General features: G+C 42.4%; 2 protein-coding genes across 2 annotated transcripts in view; one reads left to right on the top strand and one right to left on the bottom strand.

The window, feature by feature from the left end:
- Nucleotides 1-316: 316 nt before the first annotated feature.
- Nucleotides 317-15,885, bottom strand: leng9 (leukocyte receptor cluster (LRC) member 9). Its single transcript, XM_080744785.1, has 8 exons — nucleotides 15,825-15,885; nucleotides 14,964-15,108; nucleotides 9,016-9,109; nucleotides 8,303-8,439; nucleotides 7,234-7,575; nucleotides 6,241-6,421; nucleotides 3,396-3,522; nucleotides 317-2,621 (listed from the first exon to the last, which is right to left on the bottom strand). Exons 2-8 carry the CDS (start codon nucleotides 15,088-15,090, stop codon nucleotides 1,974-1,976), a joined length of 1,656 nt encoding a protein of 551 aa, XP_080600911.1. The 5' UTR covers nucleotides 15,091-15,108; nucleotides 15,825-15,885; the 3' UTR covers nucleotides 317-1,973.
- A 617-nt stretch (nucleotides 15,886-16,502) lies between these two features.
- Nucleotides 16,503-20,790, top strand: part of flcn (folliculin) — a 29,477-nt gene continuing 25,189 nt past the window's right edge. The window contains exons 1-4 of the mRNA XM_080747463.1: nucleotides 16,503-16,740; nucleotides 18,111-18,320; nucleotides 19,502-19,648; nucleotides 20,427-20,648. Of these exons, the coding sequence (XP_080603589.1) occupies nucleotides 18,111-18,320; nucleotides 19,502-19,648; nucleotides 20,427-20,648 (579 nt within the window). The 5' untranslated portion in view covers nucleotides 16,503-16,740. The remainder of the gene's footprint in view (nucleotides 16,741-18,110; nucleotides 18,321-19,501; nucleotides 19,649-20,426; nucleotides 20,649-20,790) is intronic.

Genomic DNA, 20,790 nt, shown 5'->3' with positions numbered 1-20,790 from the left:
CGATATTATCGTTTATCGTGAAAAAAAACACTCACAATAATCGTATCGTGGAGATTACATTTATCGTGACATCGTCCTCCGTCATGCACTGGGTTCAATTCACCTTTTATTTGCAGAGCTGCATATCTGGTATCACTTAAACCCTCTAGAATTGGTAAAAGGTACTGTGAGCTGTGAGCTTGTAGATCGACAATTTTTTGGCAAATGCTCCGCCCCAGGATAATGGATTTTAATTATCGTGATAATATCGTAAATCCCGATTTCTTTTGTCACAATAATCGTGACATGAAATGTTCATATCGTCCCATCCCTGGCGCGTGCGTGTGTGCATGTTAGACCGTGGCATGGCAACAGCAGCACCACATTCCAGTCCTCCTGTCACATCATCGCTTGATAGAGAAATATCACCACTCGCAGGATTTTTGAAATAACCAGTTCAATATTTAATGTCCTCCCATAATTTCTCGGTTATAATTCATAAAAAAAAAAGAAAAAGAAAAGCATACCGTTCTCGTTGAAGTGCAATCCATACAACATGGATACAAATCACAGCCTATGAATCATGAAATACAACCGTCGTTGGTGGCCAGGCCAAAAATAAAAAAGGTGCTATTTTTACCTCTTATTAATCATTCAAAACTATTACAGTACATAAGCGTTTATTCAATGCAGGGCGAGTTACCCTGTCGTCTATTAGTATCAACACAATCAAATCATTGTAGTGCATTTTAGACGTATTACAGAAACTGGTTAAAAAATACACGGTAAAAATGTGGGGTTTTGGCAAATGAAGGGCAATTTACTGTACGCTTTGCGTGGCAAGCATCGGACGACGTGTCTCGCGGCAGGTTTGAGCATTCATAGTTGTTTCTACATTGTCTCTATACTAACCTGGGAGCTAACTTTACATCAGGGGTCTTCAACAGGGGTCCTCAGAGTTACTAAAGGCGGTCCTCCAAATCTTCCAATCCTTTTTATATTAACTACTTGAACCCTAGTGTCCATATTCTGAGAACTGTAGCCAAAAATAGCAGATCTACAAGCTCACAACGCCTTGCAGCTGTAGATCGGCTATTTTCGGCAAAGAGGTTTGGTGTAGAGGGGGAAAAGAGCAGATTAAGTACAGAGTAAAAGTTCAAGTTTATTAGATAATGACGGCTCATTACCTAATAAACGGTGGTTAAATATCTGAAAACACTATTAACATGAATTAACATGAATCCAAAATACACTGATGATTGTGCTGTCAAACGATGAATGAAAAGGTTGTGGGGGGTCCCTGCTTCATCTCTCTCTCAACTAACGGGTCCTTGCCATCTTGGCCTGAAAACGTTGAAGACCCCTGTTTTACATGGTTGACAATATGGCTCACAGTGTTACAGTGTATCCGGAGGCTGATTTGGATATGGCAGAGGAGGGCTTTTCTGACCGCTCACTCCATTAGGTACTAACAGTACAGTGGAGAGAAGAGAGACAGCATGCAGAGAGACATGCAGCAAATGGTCCGGCCCGGCCGGGAATCAAACCGGGAACTTGATGTCAGTCATTAGAACTGGAGTCGTAACCACTCGGCTATAGGGTTGCCCTGAATCAACTTTTTCTGAGAGTCAGGGGGAAATAGTCGAAATAGTCACAACAACGTAATCCCTATTTTATACTTCATTGTACTCGGGGTGAAAATAGCCGATCTACAAGCTTACAACCGCGATGCATTGTGAGCTTTTAGATAGGCCATTTTCACTATGTTTTGCCACTAAACACCCGTTGCAACGATCCTGATTTTGACATTACTTTCACCATGATGCAACGTGTTGTCCGACACCTGTCGCACAAAGCATAAATTGCACTTGAGGCAGCGTGTACAGTACAGTGCAGTATATCAGTCACGCATGCTTGTTTACATGTGCATGTGAACGTGCATACTAACGGAGACTGCCTTGCCAGCCTTCTTTTCCTTCCTTCCGTCCGTCCATCTACCTGAGGCTCACGGAGCACAGCGTGTGATAGAACCCGTCCGCCACGGTCATGCCCATGGCACACAGGTGCAACGTGTTCACAGGCAGGCGCCCGAAGTTCAGACTCTTCCCGACCTTCAGGTCGCCGACGCCCTCAAACAGCCGCTCCCTGCCCTGCTTCTCCACCTTGGCCAGCGTCAGGTGGTAGCGGGGGTTGAAGGAGTCGCGGTGCAGCCAGCCCTCCTTGCGGAAGGCCTCCTGGAGGCCCGCGTTGAGCTGCTGCAGCAGGTTCTGCGGCTGGGGGCTCAGGTACAGCACCTTCCCGTAGAAGTGCTTGGGCTTGACGGGGAGCGTGACGGCCACGGGCGGGTTGCGGTCCCACTCGGCGAAGCGGCGGAGGACGTCGGCGGCCGCGGCCACCTCGGCCGGCCCGGGCAGCGTCAGCAGGCACAGGGTGATGTGGAGCTTGGAGGCGGGCCTCCACAGCTGGGCGGCGGCGGCGGGGAGCAGCGCGGTGAGCTCCTCGCGGAGCTTCTGGAAGGCGGACAGGATGGACGGCGTGTCGGCCCGGAAGCCCACGAAATGGGTGGGCCGGCGCTTGGGCGGCCGGCTGCCGCGGCCAGCCTTCCCCCTCTGGTCAGCGCCGGGGCTTTTACCACTAGGACTCTGCGTGTTGGACAGGGAGACAGTCACTAGAACACATGCTGTAAACAGTAACTGGATTTTTTTTTTTGAACATTTTATTCATTTGTTCTCACATTTCTGTGCCTTTGTTTTATCACTGTGATACAAAAAAAAGAAATTGTCCAAATTAAAAATACAAATTCGAAGATTTTCCACACTAAATCAACATTTTCTGGCAAAAAATACTATAATAAAAGGTGCCTTGATAGGGCCCTAAAAATAGTCAGACACCCCAGCCACCCTGGCAACGGTCTTATGACCCTGCAACCTTTAGGCAGTCGCTACCGTTGGGAGCGCTGCCCTGACAGGAAGACGAAGCATAGGGTTCGTACTAGCAGGCTAGTAAAGAGTGGTAACATTTTTGAATAAGTAGCACTAATGCACTTTATCCTAGTATGGTTTAAAGTTGTTGCATACTTTTTATTTGCTTTTTTATACAATGATGCACAGCACTGAGCCGATATGCTGATTGACCCTTGTCTTATTCTGTACTATTTTATTTTTTCCGATCGCCAAAATAAAAGCCTGGGTTCCCGAGGCTAATTATGTACTGTCCTGTATGTATTCTTTTGTTTCCGTGTGTGGCTTGTGAACAGGAATTCCAAAGCATTTTAATGTTTTTTTTTTATGTAAATGGCGAAATAAACTTGAAACTCGTATGTCATAGGCTATTTATTTATTTTTTGCCACAACATATTAATCTCCTCACATCAGAACAATGGGATTTAGATGGGACAGGTTTCCCTTTGCACCCACCTGCTCTTCTTCAGTCTTGTCCTCGCAGCTTTCATTACAATCTTCCAGACTCCCTCGCACACCATTGCTCTCTCCCACCTCTCGCTCTCTTTGGGAGAGAGACATTCGGTCTGTTAGAGTCTCGAGTCTGAAATCAAACAGGAGTATGTATTAGAGGGGCAGGCGGTTTCACGCTGCGAAACATCAGCTACCATTACGGACTTCTGTTTTTTACGGACAAAACTGACAGAAAACACACAGCACTCGTAGCGTCACTTGACACAATTACTTTTTTGTTCAAAGTTAACCACTTAACCCATTTAGGGCCTAGAATTATTGAATGCTTTAACCAGTGAAAAATAGCAGATATAAAAGCTTGCATCGCGGCACCGAGTGCCGGGGGGTCCCTGGAACTAAATATTTTGAGATGGGGGGTCCACGGCCAAATAAATATCATTTTGGGGGTCCTTCACATGAAAAGGTTAGAGAACCACTGACATAGTAGTCTCTCAAGAACAGACTAACTGAGCTCCAGTTAAGTGAAAAGGACCTTTTCTTTGACGATGGCTGGCCAGATTGCTGACATAGAAACATAGGTTTTTCAAAAAATCTTAGAAGGATTCAAAAGACAGTTATAGAATCGGGTCAAAATTCTAATTTTCACGATTTTTCAAAAATAGCAGATCTACAAGCTAGTGCCGCGCTGCGAGCTTGTATATCTACTATTTTTCAATAGTTAAAGCATAAAATAATGATACACATAATGTGTACCCATTCTAAATGGGTTAAAGCAGTATTTAAAAATGTTTTAGTGTTGAGAGCTTGTATGTTTTGTTGTTTTAAAGGAAATCCCTAAAACAGGGATGCGTGGTTAATGCGTGGAAGTGGTTAATAGTCAAACTGTGAATCTCTGACCATATGTATGTAGCAGAACAGAGAGGGCGCTGTTTTCCCATTCTTTCTATTTTTGACAATGGGTTCCCAGATTGGTAGTAGAGTTGCCCAGAGACTGCATGAAGATAAAGCCCAAAATCAATCAATCATTTGACATAAGTGTTCTTTCCCACAATGGAGACCCGGGTTCAAATCACGGGTGTTACACATACATAACAGAAAACCTACAAGATTACTTTCATACAATAATACAATAATCATAAACAACTACAGCAGGGATCTTGACGGTTTTAGGCCAGGGACCCCCAAACTAATGTGGAGATGGAGCAGGGACCCCCTACCTCGTAGGGTGTGGGTGGGGGCTACAAAATATATTGCATAAAATTGTGTTTCATGTGTATAAATATACCATGTTATTGTGCATTAGATTAGATAAGATTAAAAAAATCATGCTTTTATTTTAAACAAGCATGTACAAGTGGCCGTACTACTGCCATTTATAAACATACCTTATTAACTGAGAACCAATGTCAACATCTATCACTAACAATGTCAATTGCACAATATTAATCATGTATATCAAAAGAGACAGAATCACGTTTTTTTATATTTAAAGACTTGGAAATAAATATAACAAATATATATAACACTTTTCTTTCGTCCAACAATTTCGGGGCCCCCTGCAGTACCCCCGTGGACCCCCTAGGGGTTGATACTGTAGTTCAGAACTACAGTATCAACCATTTGGTCATGTCCATATATTTTTCTAAGGATATATAAAAACTTTCAACTAGCCACCACGATGCAGAATATTGTGAGCTTGTAGATTGGCAATCTAATGATGTGACACATAAAACAACTCGTAACAGCTTAGCGGTTAATTGGATTCTGTTAGCTGCCCAGTATTGAATCTGGCCTTATCTACACGCCTGGTAGCTGGCACTATACTGTCTATAGTTTAGGCTTTAACTGCCCCCCACTGCCTTGTTTTTACTGTTTTTACCTTTAGACACAATTTATTTGAGCAAATAATGTTTTTCCCCCATGTCAGGCGACTCAGCTCTCTATAAATCTGAGGTATTTTGATTTTGTTTTACACCAACACTGCACACTGGGCAGTGATTGGAGAAAAAGTGGGAAACCCCAAACCCATGCAACAACGGCCCGGAGCCAAGTCTGACAGCAGGTTGTGATTATGTGGTTGAGCACCTGTAAAACTACCTCCTCAGATAAAGCAATTCCTTCCCTACTCTGGAGGTGAGGACAGAGGAGGCCACTCAAAGAGAATTCAATAGACTACTGAGAGAAGGGACCAGTCCAATGATCCAGAGCCTCTCTACAAACACAAAGAGCTACAATCTAAAAGTTGTTCTCCACCGCACTGACAGTGGCGGCGGTAAGCGATGGAAAGCGTCTGTTGCCCAAAATCTGCTGTTAAATGGCCGGTGGGTACACTGCCCGGGTCGGGTCGGAAGTTGTAGGGAAGCGAAGAAGGTCGAACATGTATACGACTTTCGGGTAGCAGTGGGCTGGTGAAGAGGAGACAGAGCTCTCTGGTTGGCTGCTAGGGACCCTCAAATGCGGTACATTTACAGTAGCATAGGACTGTGCGTGAGTGTGGCTCGTCTCATTCAAACACCAACTGCCTTTCTCTAATATGAATATAATCAGAAATAGTTTGTTTGGTGGAGAGCTACCTTAAGAAATGGGAGGACACTCAGTCACACAGCCTGTGAGATGCACAAAAAGGCAACAGATGTCCTTCCTCCCTCGAGCATACACGCTCTACCAGAAGTAATATAGAGTGATTTGTGCTTTTTAAACGTTATGTTAGAGCGGTCCACTTTAATCTGTAAGAAACATCATAATGCATACTGTTATGCAATGATGTTTTCTAAAACAAAACTTTAAACTTGAATGGAAAACTGAGCATCAAAGTTCAAGTCAAGATTTAAAAACACAAGATTCTGACCTTTTGGCAGTCTCTTCTCTCTCTGCTTCCTGGTGACCTTGAGGGGCGCTTTCTGTGTCATTAGGAGCAGGTGGTGTGGAGTCAGGAGGGTGAATGTTTGCATCGCTCTTCTGCTGTCCTTCCTCTGGCGGTATGGTCCCAGCACTGCTACACTGGTCTAGGTCATGATGAATAGAAGGACCTAAGGATTTGGACAATAACATTATTTAAAACCGACTGTCTATTCTAATGCATATAAAATGGGTTTTGGTATTTCCATGAAACAACGCTGTTTGTTATTTTATTATGCGCTACGTCACTGAGCAGTATGGGTGGGAGGGAACGAAGGGGTTATTTTTAATTTCATTTGTCATTATGCTCTGTATCTTTATGTCTTTGTTGTTTTGTATTCTTTTCTTTCTTCCTTTCTTTTTTTAAATGTTATAACACTCTATAATCTGTTAGCAATAAAACATATTTGACACAAAAAGACTGGTCTAGGTCTCTCTGCTCAGCTGCTGGATGGAGGAGATGGTCTGGTGTTTTTTGTTGCTCTGTATCTGGCATTCAAACCAGGAACCTTCCGGTTCCCTGCCAACCCCTTCTATCGACTAAGCCACTGCCATGTTTGTTTGTGCGTGATGTTTAAGAACAAGTGTCATTTTCATGGTTAAAATGTATTTTTTATGGTTGGGTTAGAATTAGGAAAATGTTCAGGAAGGGGTTAGGGTTAAGTTTAGGCAAGTAGAGGTTAGGTTTGGGCTCAGAGTTATATTTTGAGGTTAGGGTTATATTTCATATTCATAATAATAATAAAAAAGACTGCTGTTCTTATTTTGTGTGTGTGTGTGTGTGTGTGTGTGTGTGTGTGTGTGTGTGTGTGTGTGTGTGTGTGTGTGTGCGTGCGCGCGTGCGCGGGGGAGGACTGTGGGAAAAGTGCTGATAAGCAACACTTGACCTTCCCCTCGACCATGTATTTGATCCCTCTTTCATCCCTCTTTCGTCCCCTCTTACCCTCCACTTCCTCCTCCCCTCCAAAGGGGGGCGCCAGAGGCTGACCGGTGGAGCCAAAGACCCGGTCGGTGCGGCTGTTGCGGTCCCAGACGCGGCGGCCCCGGTGTATGAAGTACTGGATGCGGTGCTGCGGCAGGGCCAGCTCGGCCGCCGTGGTGTTGTCCCAGTCGCAGGGGTTGGCGTCCCAGTTGAACTCAGAGAAGGGACGCTCCAGCACGCCCAGGAAGCGGTCCACGTAGCCCACCACGAACTCAGAGCCCTGCACCGACGGGTCCCACAGGATCCGGTGGATCACCTCCTCGGCCGTGCGCATGCGAGGCTTCTTGTTTGACCCTGCTGAGACTGGAGGAGGGAGAGAGAGAGGTGCAGAGAGAATACAGAGAGAGAGAGAGAGAGAGAGAGAGAGAGAGAGAGAGAGAGAGAGAGAGAGAGAGAGAGAGAGAGAGAGATGGAAACAGAAGTACAGTAAATAACAAGTAGGGCAGACGTGGTTCTCAAAGTGGATTCCAGGGACTCTGTGGGTTCCCTTAAGGGGGTCTAAATTGACCCATACAAGTCTGTAACTCTGACAGTGTACAAACGGAACCAAATGAACCCTAAATTTGCATGGGTCCCTTTATTTTTTTTCCAGAAATTCCATAAATTAGAAAACAAATGTCTAAGAAGAATTGAAAATAGCCGATCTACAAGCTTATATTTCTGCTAGTTTCACTAGTGTGGGTCCTGGGCAAAAGCCTCATTTCTCTTTTGGGTCGCGGCCTAAAACGTTTGGGAACCACTGGTTATATGTGTACCATATTAACAGACTATAAATAACCATACTGAAATATAAACATTAACAACCCCATCTATAAATGTTACAATGATGTTGCTGTTTTGTTTGCCATCATTGTTTTAACTGTTTATGGATTAAAATGAGTATTTCCTCTTGCTTGCTTTGTTGTTATGTCTGTTGGTTGGGTGTCAATTGTTTTAATGGACCACGATGGAGACAAAAGCTTCTGCTTTTTTGTGGGTTTCTTGGGGGCATCCAGTGCACTCAAGACAACGAAGGAGCCGTAATACTTACCGTTTTCCTCACTCTCTTTTGGCTTTGCTGCACTGTAATCTTTGGATTTCCTCTTCTTGTGCTTTCCCTCATTTTCTCCATTCTTCACGCCTTCTTGGTTGAGCAAAACAACACTGGCCTCATCTAATGTAGGGATGCTAAGACATGAAGAGAGCAGACATAGGGTCAAAGGTTGAAGAGAGACAGAATCAAAGTTTGACAAGTGGAATGTAGAATGTACAGTCGGTGAAAGAGGGAGAAGAAGCCTTACCATAAACAAGACACAAGTGTTCAAATCAAAGAAGGGTGCTATTCTTTCTGACTGATTCCAGATCTTGCATTATCTGGCTTATTCAACACACATTTACATCACTCTGGATACGCGTTTTAACTAAATGCCTAAAACTATGTAATGTAAATAGTAGTTATGCATTTGATTATCTGATCAATGTTTCTTTTTGTCAGAGCTTGATAAGCACTAGATTGCTAAAGTGTTGTTCTACTAGATAAGTGTTGACTGTCTCTCAAGACCAAACCTCTTTGGCGAAAATAGCCAAATGTTCACCCCAGAAACAGTCATGCAAGGTTCATGTGATTAAAATCCAAATGTATACGATGGTGTTGCTCAGGGGCACATATTTAAAGTTAACAACGCTTCACCTAAAGGTGGCTTTTGTGTGCTGGAGGAAACAAGTAATGAATTCTTCAGTGAGGAAGAAGAGGGATTTATGAACCTGTGAGACAGGCGACATCTGTGGCCAAAACGGCACTTTCCTTTCAGGAAGAACTGGCACACGCCGACTCCGCCTTCCACCGGTTCTGCCGACTCTGCGAGCAACAAAGGGAAAGGGAGGGCGTTTTAGTTCATCACAACATCACAAAAACAAAACAGTAGACACAGATTGTAGGCAATGGTTAATAATTACCAGGTGATGGGGAGACAGAAGCAGGTGTATTATGAGCACATCTCATATCGAGGCAAGCGAAACAGGAAAGAATTACGGAGAAGACACAGAGACTGACTGCAGAATAAGGATGGACACTGGACAGTATATAAACGGTATTGATATAGAAGGTAGAATTTTTTTTTTAAGTCTTAACTTAGTTTGAACTGACTTGAACTCAGTTTTTATTTTCACTTTCTGCAGCTTGATTTTATGGTATTTCATAGCGTTTTTTTTCCAGAAATGGAAGTTACTTGACTTGAGTGCTACAAATTATAATGCAATATAAATTTTATTCCACACCACCCAGCCCATAATTTAAGAAAGTTGCCCAAGTAGCTTCTAAGAGCATGACAGGACAAAGTAGTCCACTACCACACTGAAAACCTAGGCCTGCCAGTGTGGTCCAATTAATCAAAAGTCCTTGAGCTTACATTCTCTGTCCTGTGACGCTCATACAATTCAGTTGTTCTGTCCAGGTCTGTAAATAGTATATCCTAATATTAGCCAAGCTGTTGCTTTTTAAACAAATGTGTTGTATAATCACATCCCATCATATAGTCCATGGGCCAGACGAGATGTCGGTATCAAAAAGGTGGCAAAGGTTATCATGCATTTTATAAAAGCTCTATATCAGTAGATTATATTTTGGTATGATAACCCTTTCTTAGACCCAGCTAAATTGGTGTTATCAGCCGCTAGAGTTGTTGTCCCATTAACTTTACATTACAGGAAAAAAAGCTAAAAATGAATCTGCATCTGAATCTTTAATTAGCATAAGAGGGGTCCAACTAGGGGGTTTTCATGATGCTGAATCCATTGCAAGCATCTGTTTTGCACAAAAAACATTCATTGGGCTAAAAACTGTCCCACAAGACTATGGTTTAGTGATGAGTCATCACTTTTCACACTGTTGTGGGGGGCGTTTTAGCCCCACGGATGTTTTTCGTGCAAAACAGATGCTTGCAATGGATTCAGCATCATGAAAACCCCCTAGTTGGACCCCTCTTATGCTAATTAAAGCAGATTAATTTTTAGCTTTTTTTCCCCTGTAATGTAAAGTTAATGGGACAACAACTCTAGCGGCTGATAACACCAATTTAGCTGGGTCTAAGAAAGGGTTATCATACCAAAATATAATCTACTGATATAGAGCTTTTATAAAATGCATGATAACCTTTGCCACCTTTTTGATACCGACATCTCGTCTGGCCCATGGACTAATAGCTGTTTGCATAGCTTGCTGGGAAATTCCCCAAGAGAACCAAACCCAAAACATTTTTATTACCAACTATAAAAGCGTCCAGTGTTTCCCCTACCGTACTGTCGCCTGCCCACTGCCTCCAAATGTTATCTACGAGGTAAAATATGTCCCTTCTCAACTCATTCCGAAAGTACTGTACTTTAGCTCACCCCCCACTTCATGCAGCCCTCATCCATCCAGAGCCATAATGTTGAAAATTACTTCTTAGGCAATTATTTGCATTGTGATTTGTACATCTCTGGTGTCGGTGTAGAAGATTATATTATTATCATGATTGATTATGTGTGACGTTATTAGTTCTTATGATACATCATTATACAGGATAGCTTGTAAGGGTCTCACTAGGACTGAGCACTGTGAGCAGCTATTGTTTTGGTAAAGCTTATCTAGTTATGGTTCAGCTTGTACTTTGAGTTCTAACTGTGATCCCTGAATAGTGCCTCTTGGCAGAACTACTTTACCACTGACCGGAGTGTAAACTGTACTTCTGTCCATGATATCATGTTACATAAACTTAACCTCCACCACCACCACCTAATACATTGTCTTGTCTCCTCATTTTCTCATTGATTATTGATTGATCTGAATTCATCCACATCGGCTATTAACTTTTCAGAAGAAAGGGGGGACTGCCCCATGGTTCGAACTCCCGTTGTTTCGAAGTCCCGTTGGTCCGAACACCGTCGGCAGGTTAGCTACTCACCAGCGTTAGTTTTACTGAGGTTAAGGTTAGGGTTAAGGTTAGATTTAGGTGGTCGGACCAAAGGGAGTTCGAACCAAGGACATGTTACCAAAAAAAGGGTCTTGAACAACAAAACACTGCCTCATCAAAGCTGGTATGGTGACTTTATACATTGTCAATGTCAGATACTTGAATGTGTCCTTAAATTATCATCACTTTACCCAAACACAGCTCAAGTGGAGTTTTTGGTTTTTGACCATTAATGTGGAGATGGGTCTTTTTTCACCACAAGTTGGAGTTAGGTGGTTTGTCCGACAGTTTGAGGATCCAATGGCGTAAAGAAGTTTAGTCCGAAAAGTTGTTCAATAGCACTGATTAAAAATCAATGAAACTCTTGACTGATTGGGTACGTGCTTAATTTTCCTGTACAGATCAAAAACTGCAGAAGGGAAAACACATTACAGGCTATCAATGCAGCTGCAGCTAATAAAGATGTATCCATTTAGAATGGGTACACATTATTGTGTATCATTATTTTATGCTTTAACTATTGAAAAATAGCAGATATACAAGCTCACAGCGCGGCACCGAGTGCCGCACTGCGAGCTTGTAGATCTTCTATTTTTGAAAAATCGTGAAAATTCGAATTTTGACCTGATTCTATAAGTGTTTTTTGAATCCTTCTAAGGTTTTTTGAAAAACCTATGTTTCTATGTCAGCAATCTGGCCAGCCATCGTCAAAGAAAAGGTCCTTTTCACTTAACTGGAGCTCTGTTCTTGAGAGACTACTATGTCAGTGGTTCTCAAACCTTTTCATGTGAATGACCCCCAGAATTATATTTATTTGGCCACGGACCCCCATCTCAAAATATTTTGTTCCAGGGACCACCCAGAACCAAAATTTGAGCTTTGAAAATACATATATTCAAAGATTTGCACACATTTGACTTTTCTCAAAAATAGCAGATCTACAAGCTCGCAGCGCTGCACTCGGTGCCGCGCTGTGAGCTTGTATATCTGCTATTTTTCACTGGTTAAAGCATTCAATAATTCTAGGCCTAAATGGGTTAATGATGGGTGTCACTAAGAATGTGCAAGCATAGAAACGAAAGAAAAGTGCTTTTAACCCCCCGCCCCGTTTACATCATCGTCTTGTTCGAAAATGATGCACTCTGCAACTTCATCTCCTACCCAAGAGTCTAACCCGGGTTCATGACATTTGTACCACTGCTCTTATAGAGCAGGGGTTCTCAAACTCTAATATATTTTGTGGATTTTTTATCTTTATAGTATGATAGTAGAGATGGACAGGAAATATTGGGAGGGACATGGGGAGAGACATGCAGAAAAGACCATCGGGAACGGGGCTCGAACCCATGGTGCTCTGTCAGGCTGCTTATTATGAGCCTAGGTGCCCGGACGGACCTCTAAGCCAGGTCCAGGTAATTTCAAGGAACCCCTTAACTCTCAGAGTTACAGACCCATTTGGAACCCCTTCAAGGAAACCATGAGGGTCCCTGGACCTCACTTTGAGAACCGTTGAACACCACAGAGAATCTGTGTTGTGTTGTCAAGAGGAAGATGAGAGACACCAGACTCAACCACACAGATGAGCTTAAGGCCTCTATCAAAGCAAACCTGGGCTTCCATAACACCTCAGCAGTACCACAGGCAGACCACCTTCATGCCATGCCCCAGACCAAGTACTGAGTGCATAACATTAACATAACGTTTCAGAAGTTTAACATTTCTGTATTATAAATCCTTCTTTTGAAGTAATATTCTAATATTATGAGATAAGGATTTTAGATTTTAATGAGCTGTATGCCATAAAAATCTAAATTAAAACAAAAAAAGGTTTTGAATATTTCACTGCATGCACAATGAATCTAGAATAGCCTAAATGAAAGTTTTAAAGAATAATTATATTACAGAAGAAAATGTACTTATACACAATATTACATAGGGCTGTCACGATTATGACATTTTACATGACGATTAATTGTCACTCAAATGCGATTAATGATTTAATTGTGTTTTTGTTGTTGACAATTACATTTCTGTTTGGCTTTTAGGTTTTGAAGTTGCACATGGTAGATATGACACATAACCTAAATATACAAAGAAATTACTGACATATTTGACAACTTTATACTTAAAAAAGAACAATGATAGTGGAAATAGCTGATCTTGCGAGCTTATAGTTCTGCCATTTCCACTATTTTTTACTTTAAAAAATATATATATGAAAAAATGTTCAACATGCAAACGATTATGACAATTATGAAAAATAATCACGATTAGGTCAAATAATTGCGATTAGACGACTATGTAATAATTGTGACAGCCCTAGTCAAAACATCATTGATCATCAGTGGTCTACTCTTAGGTCTAGGACTCTCCTAAATGGGGATCGGCATCACATCTGACAGGTGGTCAACCCCAACCCCAAACCTCAGGCCTCCAGACAGATAAGGTCACTTCCCGGAACAAATATCCAGCACTACCACTAAACAACAGCTCATCAGAGCAACCTCCGAAGAACTGATGAGTAAAGACCAGATGACCAAAAAGAAACATTCTTTGCATCCGCCGGGGAGAAGCTGGGTCAACAGCTGCAAGCTGCATGCTGTATCACTCTCTACACACACACAGGCCTCTCTCAAACCTTTTCATTTCACAGAACCCAGCTTGTGTCTGTCTGGCAGCTATGTCTTTTCCACACAAAAATAACATGTTATATACCAGTAAGACGCCTCAGGGCGAAAAGCAACCTAGGTCGCGCCATGTCTTGGCCATCTGGCCAGTGATGTATATTGGACCAGTTACCCATATATGGAGAGAGACCCCTGGTACCCATATATGGAGATCCATGTACTGTATATGAAGATATACTGTGAGAGCCCAAACATGCTTACTCAGTTAGTCGTTATGTGAAAGTTCTATGATGTCTGTCTGTGACATCTGACATCATACCCTTTTATGCCCATACATGGAGATCCCTGTCTGTAGAACCAGCCACGCAGATATGGGCTGTCTTGGCCATATATGGGCAATTGGGCATTCCCATATGAAGTCCAGTTAGATATGGGCTTAATATTGATGACATCAGGGAACTCCATAAGTGTGACATCACAGTGAAGTCAGAGTGTGATGTCAGAGTGGCAAACCCATAGACTGTAAAAAAGTGTACACATCCGGACGGACGTATACGGACAAGCTGTGACGGTTCTGATGGTACACTGCGATCTATGGTCGCATAACAATACTAAACTGCCTCATCAGATTTGCTACGGTGACGGTGACTTAATACATTATTTGTTATTATACAGTAGTAACCATGATCTATTTATATGTGATACATAAAGGGGTTATTATACAGTATTATACAGTAGCAACCATGATCTATTTATATGAGATACATAAAGTGGTTATTATACAGTATTATACAGTACCATGATCTATTTATATGAGATACATAAAGTGGTTATTATACAGTATTACACAGTAGCAATCATGATCTATTTATATGAGATGCATAAAGTGGTAAGCCGTAAAGCTTACCAGGATCTCCTTTTAATTGACCTTGTACCAGTGATTTGTGCTGTCATGAAACTGTACCTTTTTCTATTGCAAATTGCTAATAAACTCTTCAATCAATCAATCGGATCGATCGATCGATCAATCAATCAATCAATCAATCAATCAATCAATCAATCAATCAATCAATCAATCAATCAATCAATCAATCAATCAATCGATCAATCAATCAATCAATCAATCAGCATTCACCTGCTGCTGTGTCCAAGGACACTTCTTCATTGACTAAAGCATCTGCCTGTGGGCTGGTCAGACTGTCCTCCTCTCCCTTCTGCTCTGGTGCGGAATCCAAAGCCACAGTGGACACGTCTGAAGACATAGTGGGTCCACGTGGAACCTAAAGACACAAAGGTACTGATCACCATGGCACCATTCAACAACAACACTTACTGTCAGACACACATGTGACCTACCACAAGGTTCTTCAACAGGGGGTCCTCAGAGTTACAATAGAGGGTCCTCCAAATCATTGTTTGGTAGAAACTTTTTTCTTCTTTTTTTTTTATATTAACCATTTGTACCCTAGTGTCCATAGTGTGAGAACTTTAGCCAAAAATAGCAGATTAGCAAAATAGCAGCTATTGGTGTAGAGGGGGAAAAGAGCAGACTAATTACAGAGTGAAAGGTCAAGTTTATTAAGTATTGACAGTTCAAGTGGTTAAATGTCTGAAAACACAAATTGACACGAATCCAAAATACACTGATGATTGTGCTGTCAAACGATGAAATGGAATATATGAAAAGGTTGTGGGGGTCCCTGCTTCATCTCTCTCTCAACTAAGGGGTCCCTGGCCTGAAAACGTTGAAGACCCCTGACCTACCATTATAAGACAGACAACATCATGCAGTAATAACTTATAAGGAAGTGTGTGGCTCGCTTATAAGAAGCCATCGAATTGAGGAATGAAAATACAAGTTTTTTTTTTTTTTTTTAACTATAAGCCAAACCAGTTGAATGTGCATTCGTTTATACAGTATCATATACACACATCATGGAAGAAAGATAACTGCGAGAGAGTTTTATAAAATACGGAGGAGACGGGTGGACATTACCTGAAGAAGCACTGCACTATGTTATGTTGTTATCTCAAGCAGCAGCCCTGGGCGGCGCAGGGCATCATGGGAAATGTAGTGTTTTATTCGGTCGAGTTGCGTCATGAATATGTGAAAGCGCTAGCGATGGGATTTATGGTTATTTGAAGTGAGCAGGATCTCTGGGACCCGTTCCTTTCAAAGAGCCGTTCAAAAAAACTGTCTCATTTTAGTTACTTTGTAGATTTTGATTATGAATTTATGATTACAAATTAGGCTACTTAAACCCTATATAGCCTACATTTTTGCCATATATACATTTCTGCCATAATTTGAAAATAGCCGATCTACAAGCTCACAATGCGTCGTGTTGCGACGCATTGTGTGCTTGTAGATCTGCTATTTTCTAAGGATTTTTCTACATTTTAATTAATTTAATTGAATTCCGAACTTTCTACTTGACTTGTGTCAGAGTATTTCAACATTGCAGTATCGATACTTTCTACTTACTGTAAGTAAAGAATTTGAGTACATTTTCCACCACTGTTCATTTAGAAAGTAACGGCTCCCTACTGCGAACCGGATCCCATCGTTCATTTCAAAGAGCCGTTCAAAAGACTCGATTCGGCCGCGAACGTCCCACCGCCAGAAAGAGCGCATGACTCCGCAGTCACATGATCCCGGGTGTTGTGTTGTTGCTAAACTGAGCTCAGCTGTATTATTATAGAAAAATAATAATGCACACATTAAACCGTGTGTAAATAAACGGTTGACCGCCGGTTAAGATTGAAAATGATAGTGAATGATGGGATTTTGAAAAGGAGAATCGAAGACATTTGACTTTCTTTCTCAGAGAGTGTCTCTGTTTTATTTGGAGCAGATGAATGTCCTTCGCTGAAGTGTCACTCGCCAGTCATTTGGTCAGAAGAAGCTGAAGGTAAGAGAGTTGTTTAACCACTAACCACATCATGGACCTCCTAATACCCCCTATGCTGGGCATGTGATCATTATGATCATTATATTGAACATTGAGCCGAGCGACATAGCAGATGATCTACAAGCACAACACAACATTGAACTTGCAAACTACTTGATGTATTAGTGCAGTCAGTGTTTCTCAACTCTGACAGTGTGCATTTGGTTCCATTTGTACACTGTCAGAGTTACAGACTTGTCTTGAATGGGTCAATTTAGACCCCCATAAAGGAACCCACAGAGTCCCTGGGATCCACTTTGAGAACCACTGTATTATTAGTGCATTGGTTCTCAAAGTGGGGTCCGGGGACCGCCCAGCCAGGGGTCCTTGGCTTGAGGATGTTCCAGGGAGGTCCCCAGTTAAATGATAGTCAGGAACCAAATGGAATGGACCCTTATGGTTCTGTAACTCAGTGTACAAATGTAACCCCAAACGGACCGTGTTAAATTAACACTAAATTGGGATCCCAGAGCTAGAAATACCATTATCAAATGGTTGTCCGTAGCCTAATGTCAAACTGGGGGTCCTTGAATTGAAAATGGTTGAGAATCACTTCTAGAAACGTAAAAAATATTCTCCATATGGGGTCCCTGGCATGTCTTTTCAAATGGGGATCAGCGGGTTAAGTGTCAATGTCGGGGTCCTTGGTATGAAAAAGTTTGAGAACCACTGTAAAAAAGGTACATAATGAAGGGTTTAAGTGGTTAAATTGGTATAATACCCTTTAATGATGCTGTTCCAGCTGTACTTGATGTCTGTGCTTCACTTATGCAGCATACAGCAGGGGTTACTTGCCCGTCGGGGGGGTCAGGGGCGTCGGGCAAGTAACTACTTGCCCAAATGTCATGCCCACTTGACGGAAAAGTCAAATAGAAATTTAATTACCATTCAATTTAACACTTATTTAGTGTGACTTTCTGGGGCTGTGCGATAAAAAATGTCATATCTAAATTTTTATCCAAATAACTACATAGCTATGATTGAATATGACTATGGGTTCACACCTATTTTATATTTTTTAAGTATAGCAACATTGAAAACAGCACATTATAGGTAAACAGTGCTTTTATTTGACATTCCACAGACCAGAAGACAGAGCGTTCTGGCCATGTTCAGGTATTTTAGACAGATATCTCGAGTTGTGTTTATAAACGGTTGCGTCTCCGCTCTAACAAGCACTTGCCCAGTCGGGCAACCTGAAAGCAAACTCCACCTGACCCTAAAGTTTTATTTACCTGCCGGGAGCAGGTGGGCAAGCCTTAGTGTCAATGCCTGTACAGAGTACCACACAATAACACAACGACCCCTTATCTTCTCTCTCTACCCCACAGATGAACGCCCTGGTGGCTCTCTGCCACTTCTGCGAGCTCCATGGCCCTCGCACTCTGTTCTGCACCGAGGCCTTGCACCCTCCGTCCCCCTCCCCGTCCCAATCTGGGGCCCCGGTGCCGGGGGACAGGGACAGGGATGGGGACCGTGAGGGAGAGGGACTGACCATGAGGGCCAACAGCTCCGCGTCACAGCGGGGTGAAATGTGTGAGGTGAGCCAGGGGCGTCACAAGGGGAGGAAAAGTAGGACTGAGTTACTAGGGCCCAAGGTGGAGGAGGGGCCTTAATTATTTTATACTTTAGCTATAGCTGCGAGCTTGTAGATCTGCTATTTCTGAAAAGTCGTGAAAATGTGTGCAAATCTTTGAATATATGTATTTTTTAAGTTTTGTAACTAAACGTTTGCTTCTGGGGGTCCCTGGAACAAAATATTGGGGGTCCGCGGCCAAATACATATCATTTTGGGGGTCCTTCACATGAAAAAGTTTGATCACCACTGGCACTGACATAGAAACAAAAATATATATATATTCAAAGATTTAAAAAAAAATAGCAGATCTACAAGCTCGCAGCTGTGAGCTTGTATATCTGCTATTTTTCAATAGTTAAAGCACAAAATAACGTGTAATAATGCGTTCTGGGTCTAAATGGGTTAAACCCCCTCCCCCTATGAAGAACATTGGGGGGGCCGCAGTGAATCCTTGTACCCAGGGCCCAGAATTTGGTGCGCACCCCTGAGGTGAGGAGCTCTCTTCAAGTCAAGGACAACAAAATACTCCCATTGAACATCACAGAAAAATACTTCACCTTCAATTCAATTAAAAATGTGTTATAGTGACAAATATCTAAAGACACTTGTCTAAAGACTTTACATATAGAACCGATATTGTCCCACGACTGAGTAAGCAATTGCTTCAGGGAGGCCCAGGCTCTAGGGTGGGCTCGACCGTGTCGAGGGTGGGGTAAAGAGCGAGAGGAGAGAGCTGGAGAGAAGGAGAGATTTTGTGCCCTCAGTTTCACTGCATAAACACTTGATAAAAAGGATTGGTTTCCATAACAATGGAGCCAGCTGTAACTTTGGTACTTTGGTCTCTGCTGCCTACAACAACAAGACCGATACAGAGGTATTGTTTTGGGAACTTCTACTACTTCATAACTGAAGACGTGTTTTACGAAAATACTTGAGTCTTATTTCAGTGTGAATTATGGGAATAAGATTTAAGAACTTTAAATGGATATTCTTATCTGTTTAGTTATTATTTAAATATTTATATCAAAGACCTTTCCTCACCACTCTGGGGATTTGAACCAACAGCATTTTAGCCACAAGGCTTATTATTCCCCAAACATGTACTGTAGTTTAGTGTTATGTATGTTTTTTCTTGTCTCACAGGGCTGCCGGTCACTGCCTGCTTCTCACCCTGGTTTCGTGAGCATCGACGACGAGACGGGCATTCGCTTCCTGAGCCACCAGCACCCCAGGCAGCCCCAGCTGTTCAGCGTGGTGCGGCAAGCCTGTGTACGCAGCCTCAGCTGTGAGGTAAACGACAACGTACGTTTGCTTGTTTGAGTCCCATGTCTTCAATTTAGTTTACAGAGGAATTGAAATGAAAGAGACTACCAGCTAAGATGCACAAACATATTACTCCAGTTTTAGCGTAGCTACACTGGCTCCCAGTTATTTTTATGATTGATTTTAAAATTCTTTTACTTGTTTATAAAGCTCTCAATGATCTGGCACCCTCATACCACTATGAATGCCTGCCTAGATAACGGTACATTCCAAACCGCACCCTCAGGTCTTCTAGTGCAGACCTGCTCGATGTGCCTAAAATTACATATGGTCAAGCAGCATTCTGCTTCTACGGGCCGACAGCTTGGAATAAACTCCCGCTACACCTAAGATAGACAGGCAGCCTCTGTGGATAGCTTTAAAGCACATCTCAAGACCTATTTCTTCACTCTTGCTTTTAGCTGAACTTTTAAATCCCTTTGCTGTTATTCACGTCCGCACTGTTCTGAAAATGTTTTCCTTACTGTTGTTTTAAATGTTTTTTAATGTTTTATGTTTTTACTTTTCTTTTCTGCTTTATTGTAATCGTGTACTTTCTGTTAAGCACTTGTGCTTCATTTCTGCTCTGTAAAGCGCTTTGAGCTGCATTTCATGTCATGAAAGGTGCTGTACAAATAAAGTGTATTATTATTATTTATGCTGCATGTTGCTGCCTCCCTCCCTCCCCCCTCCCGCCTTCGTCCCCTCACTCTCACCTCCCTCGTCTCGCTCTCTCTCTCCCTCTCTTGAACTTGGTGTTCCTCAGGTTTGTCCGGGCCGCGAGGGTCCCATCTTTTTCGGGGACGAGCAGCACGGTTTTGTGTTCTCCCACACGTTTTTCATCAAAGACAGCCTGGCCAGGGGTTTCCAGCGATGGTACAGCATCGTCATGGTGGCGATGGACAGGATCTACCTCATCAACTCCTGGCCATTCCTCCTGCGACATCTCAGACTTACCATACACAGTCTGCAAAGCACAGCTCTTAAGGTAGCCACGTGTACACACACACACAATTACATTTTCAATTCAGAGGGGTTTATTGGCATGAGAAAACATACGTTTACATTGCCAAAGCAGAAGTGTACACAGTACAATACAATCAATCAATATAATTCAATCTAAATAAAAT

This window comes from Nannobrachium achirus (genome assembly GCF_963921795.1).
Source record: "Nannobrachium achirus genome assembly, chromosome: 2".
NCBI classification, from domain to species: Eukaryota; Metazoa; Chordata; class Actinopteri; order Myctophiformes; family Myctophidae; genus Nannobrachium; species Nannobrachium achirus.
This window is presented reverse-complemented; position numbering and strand designations above follow the sequence as displayed.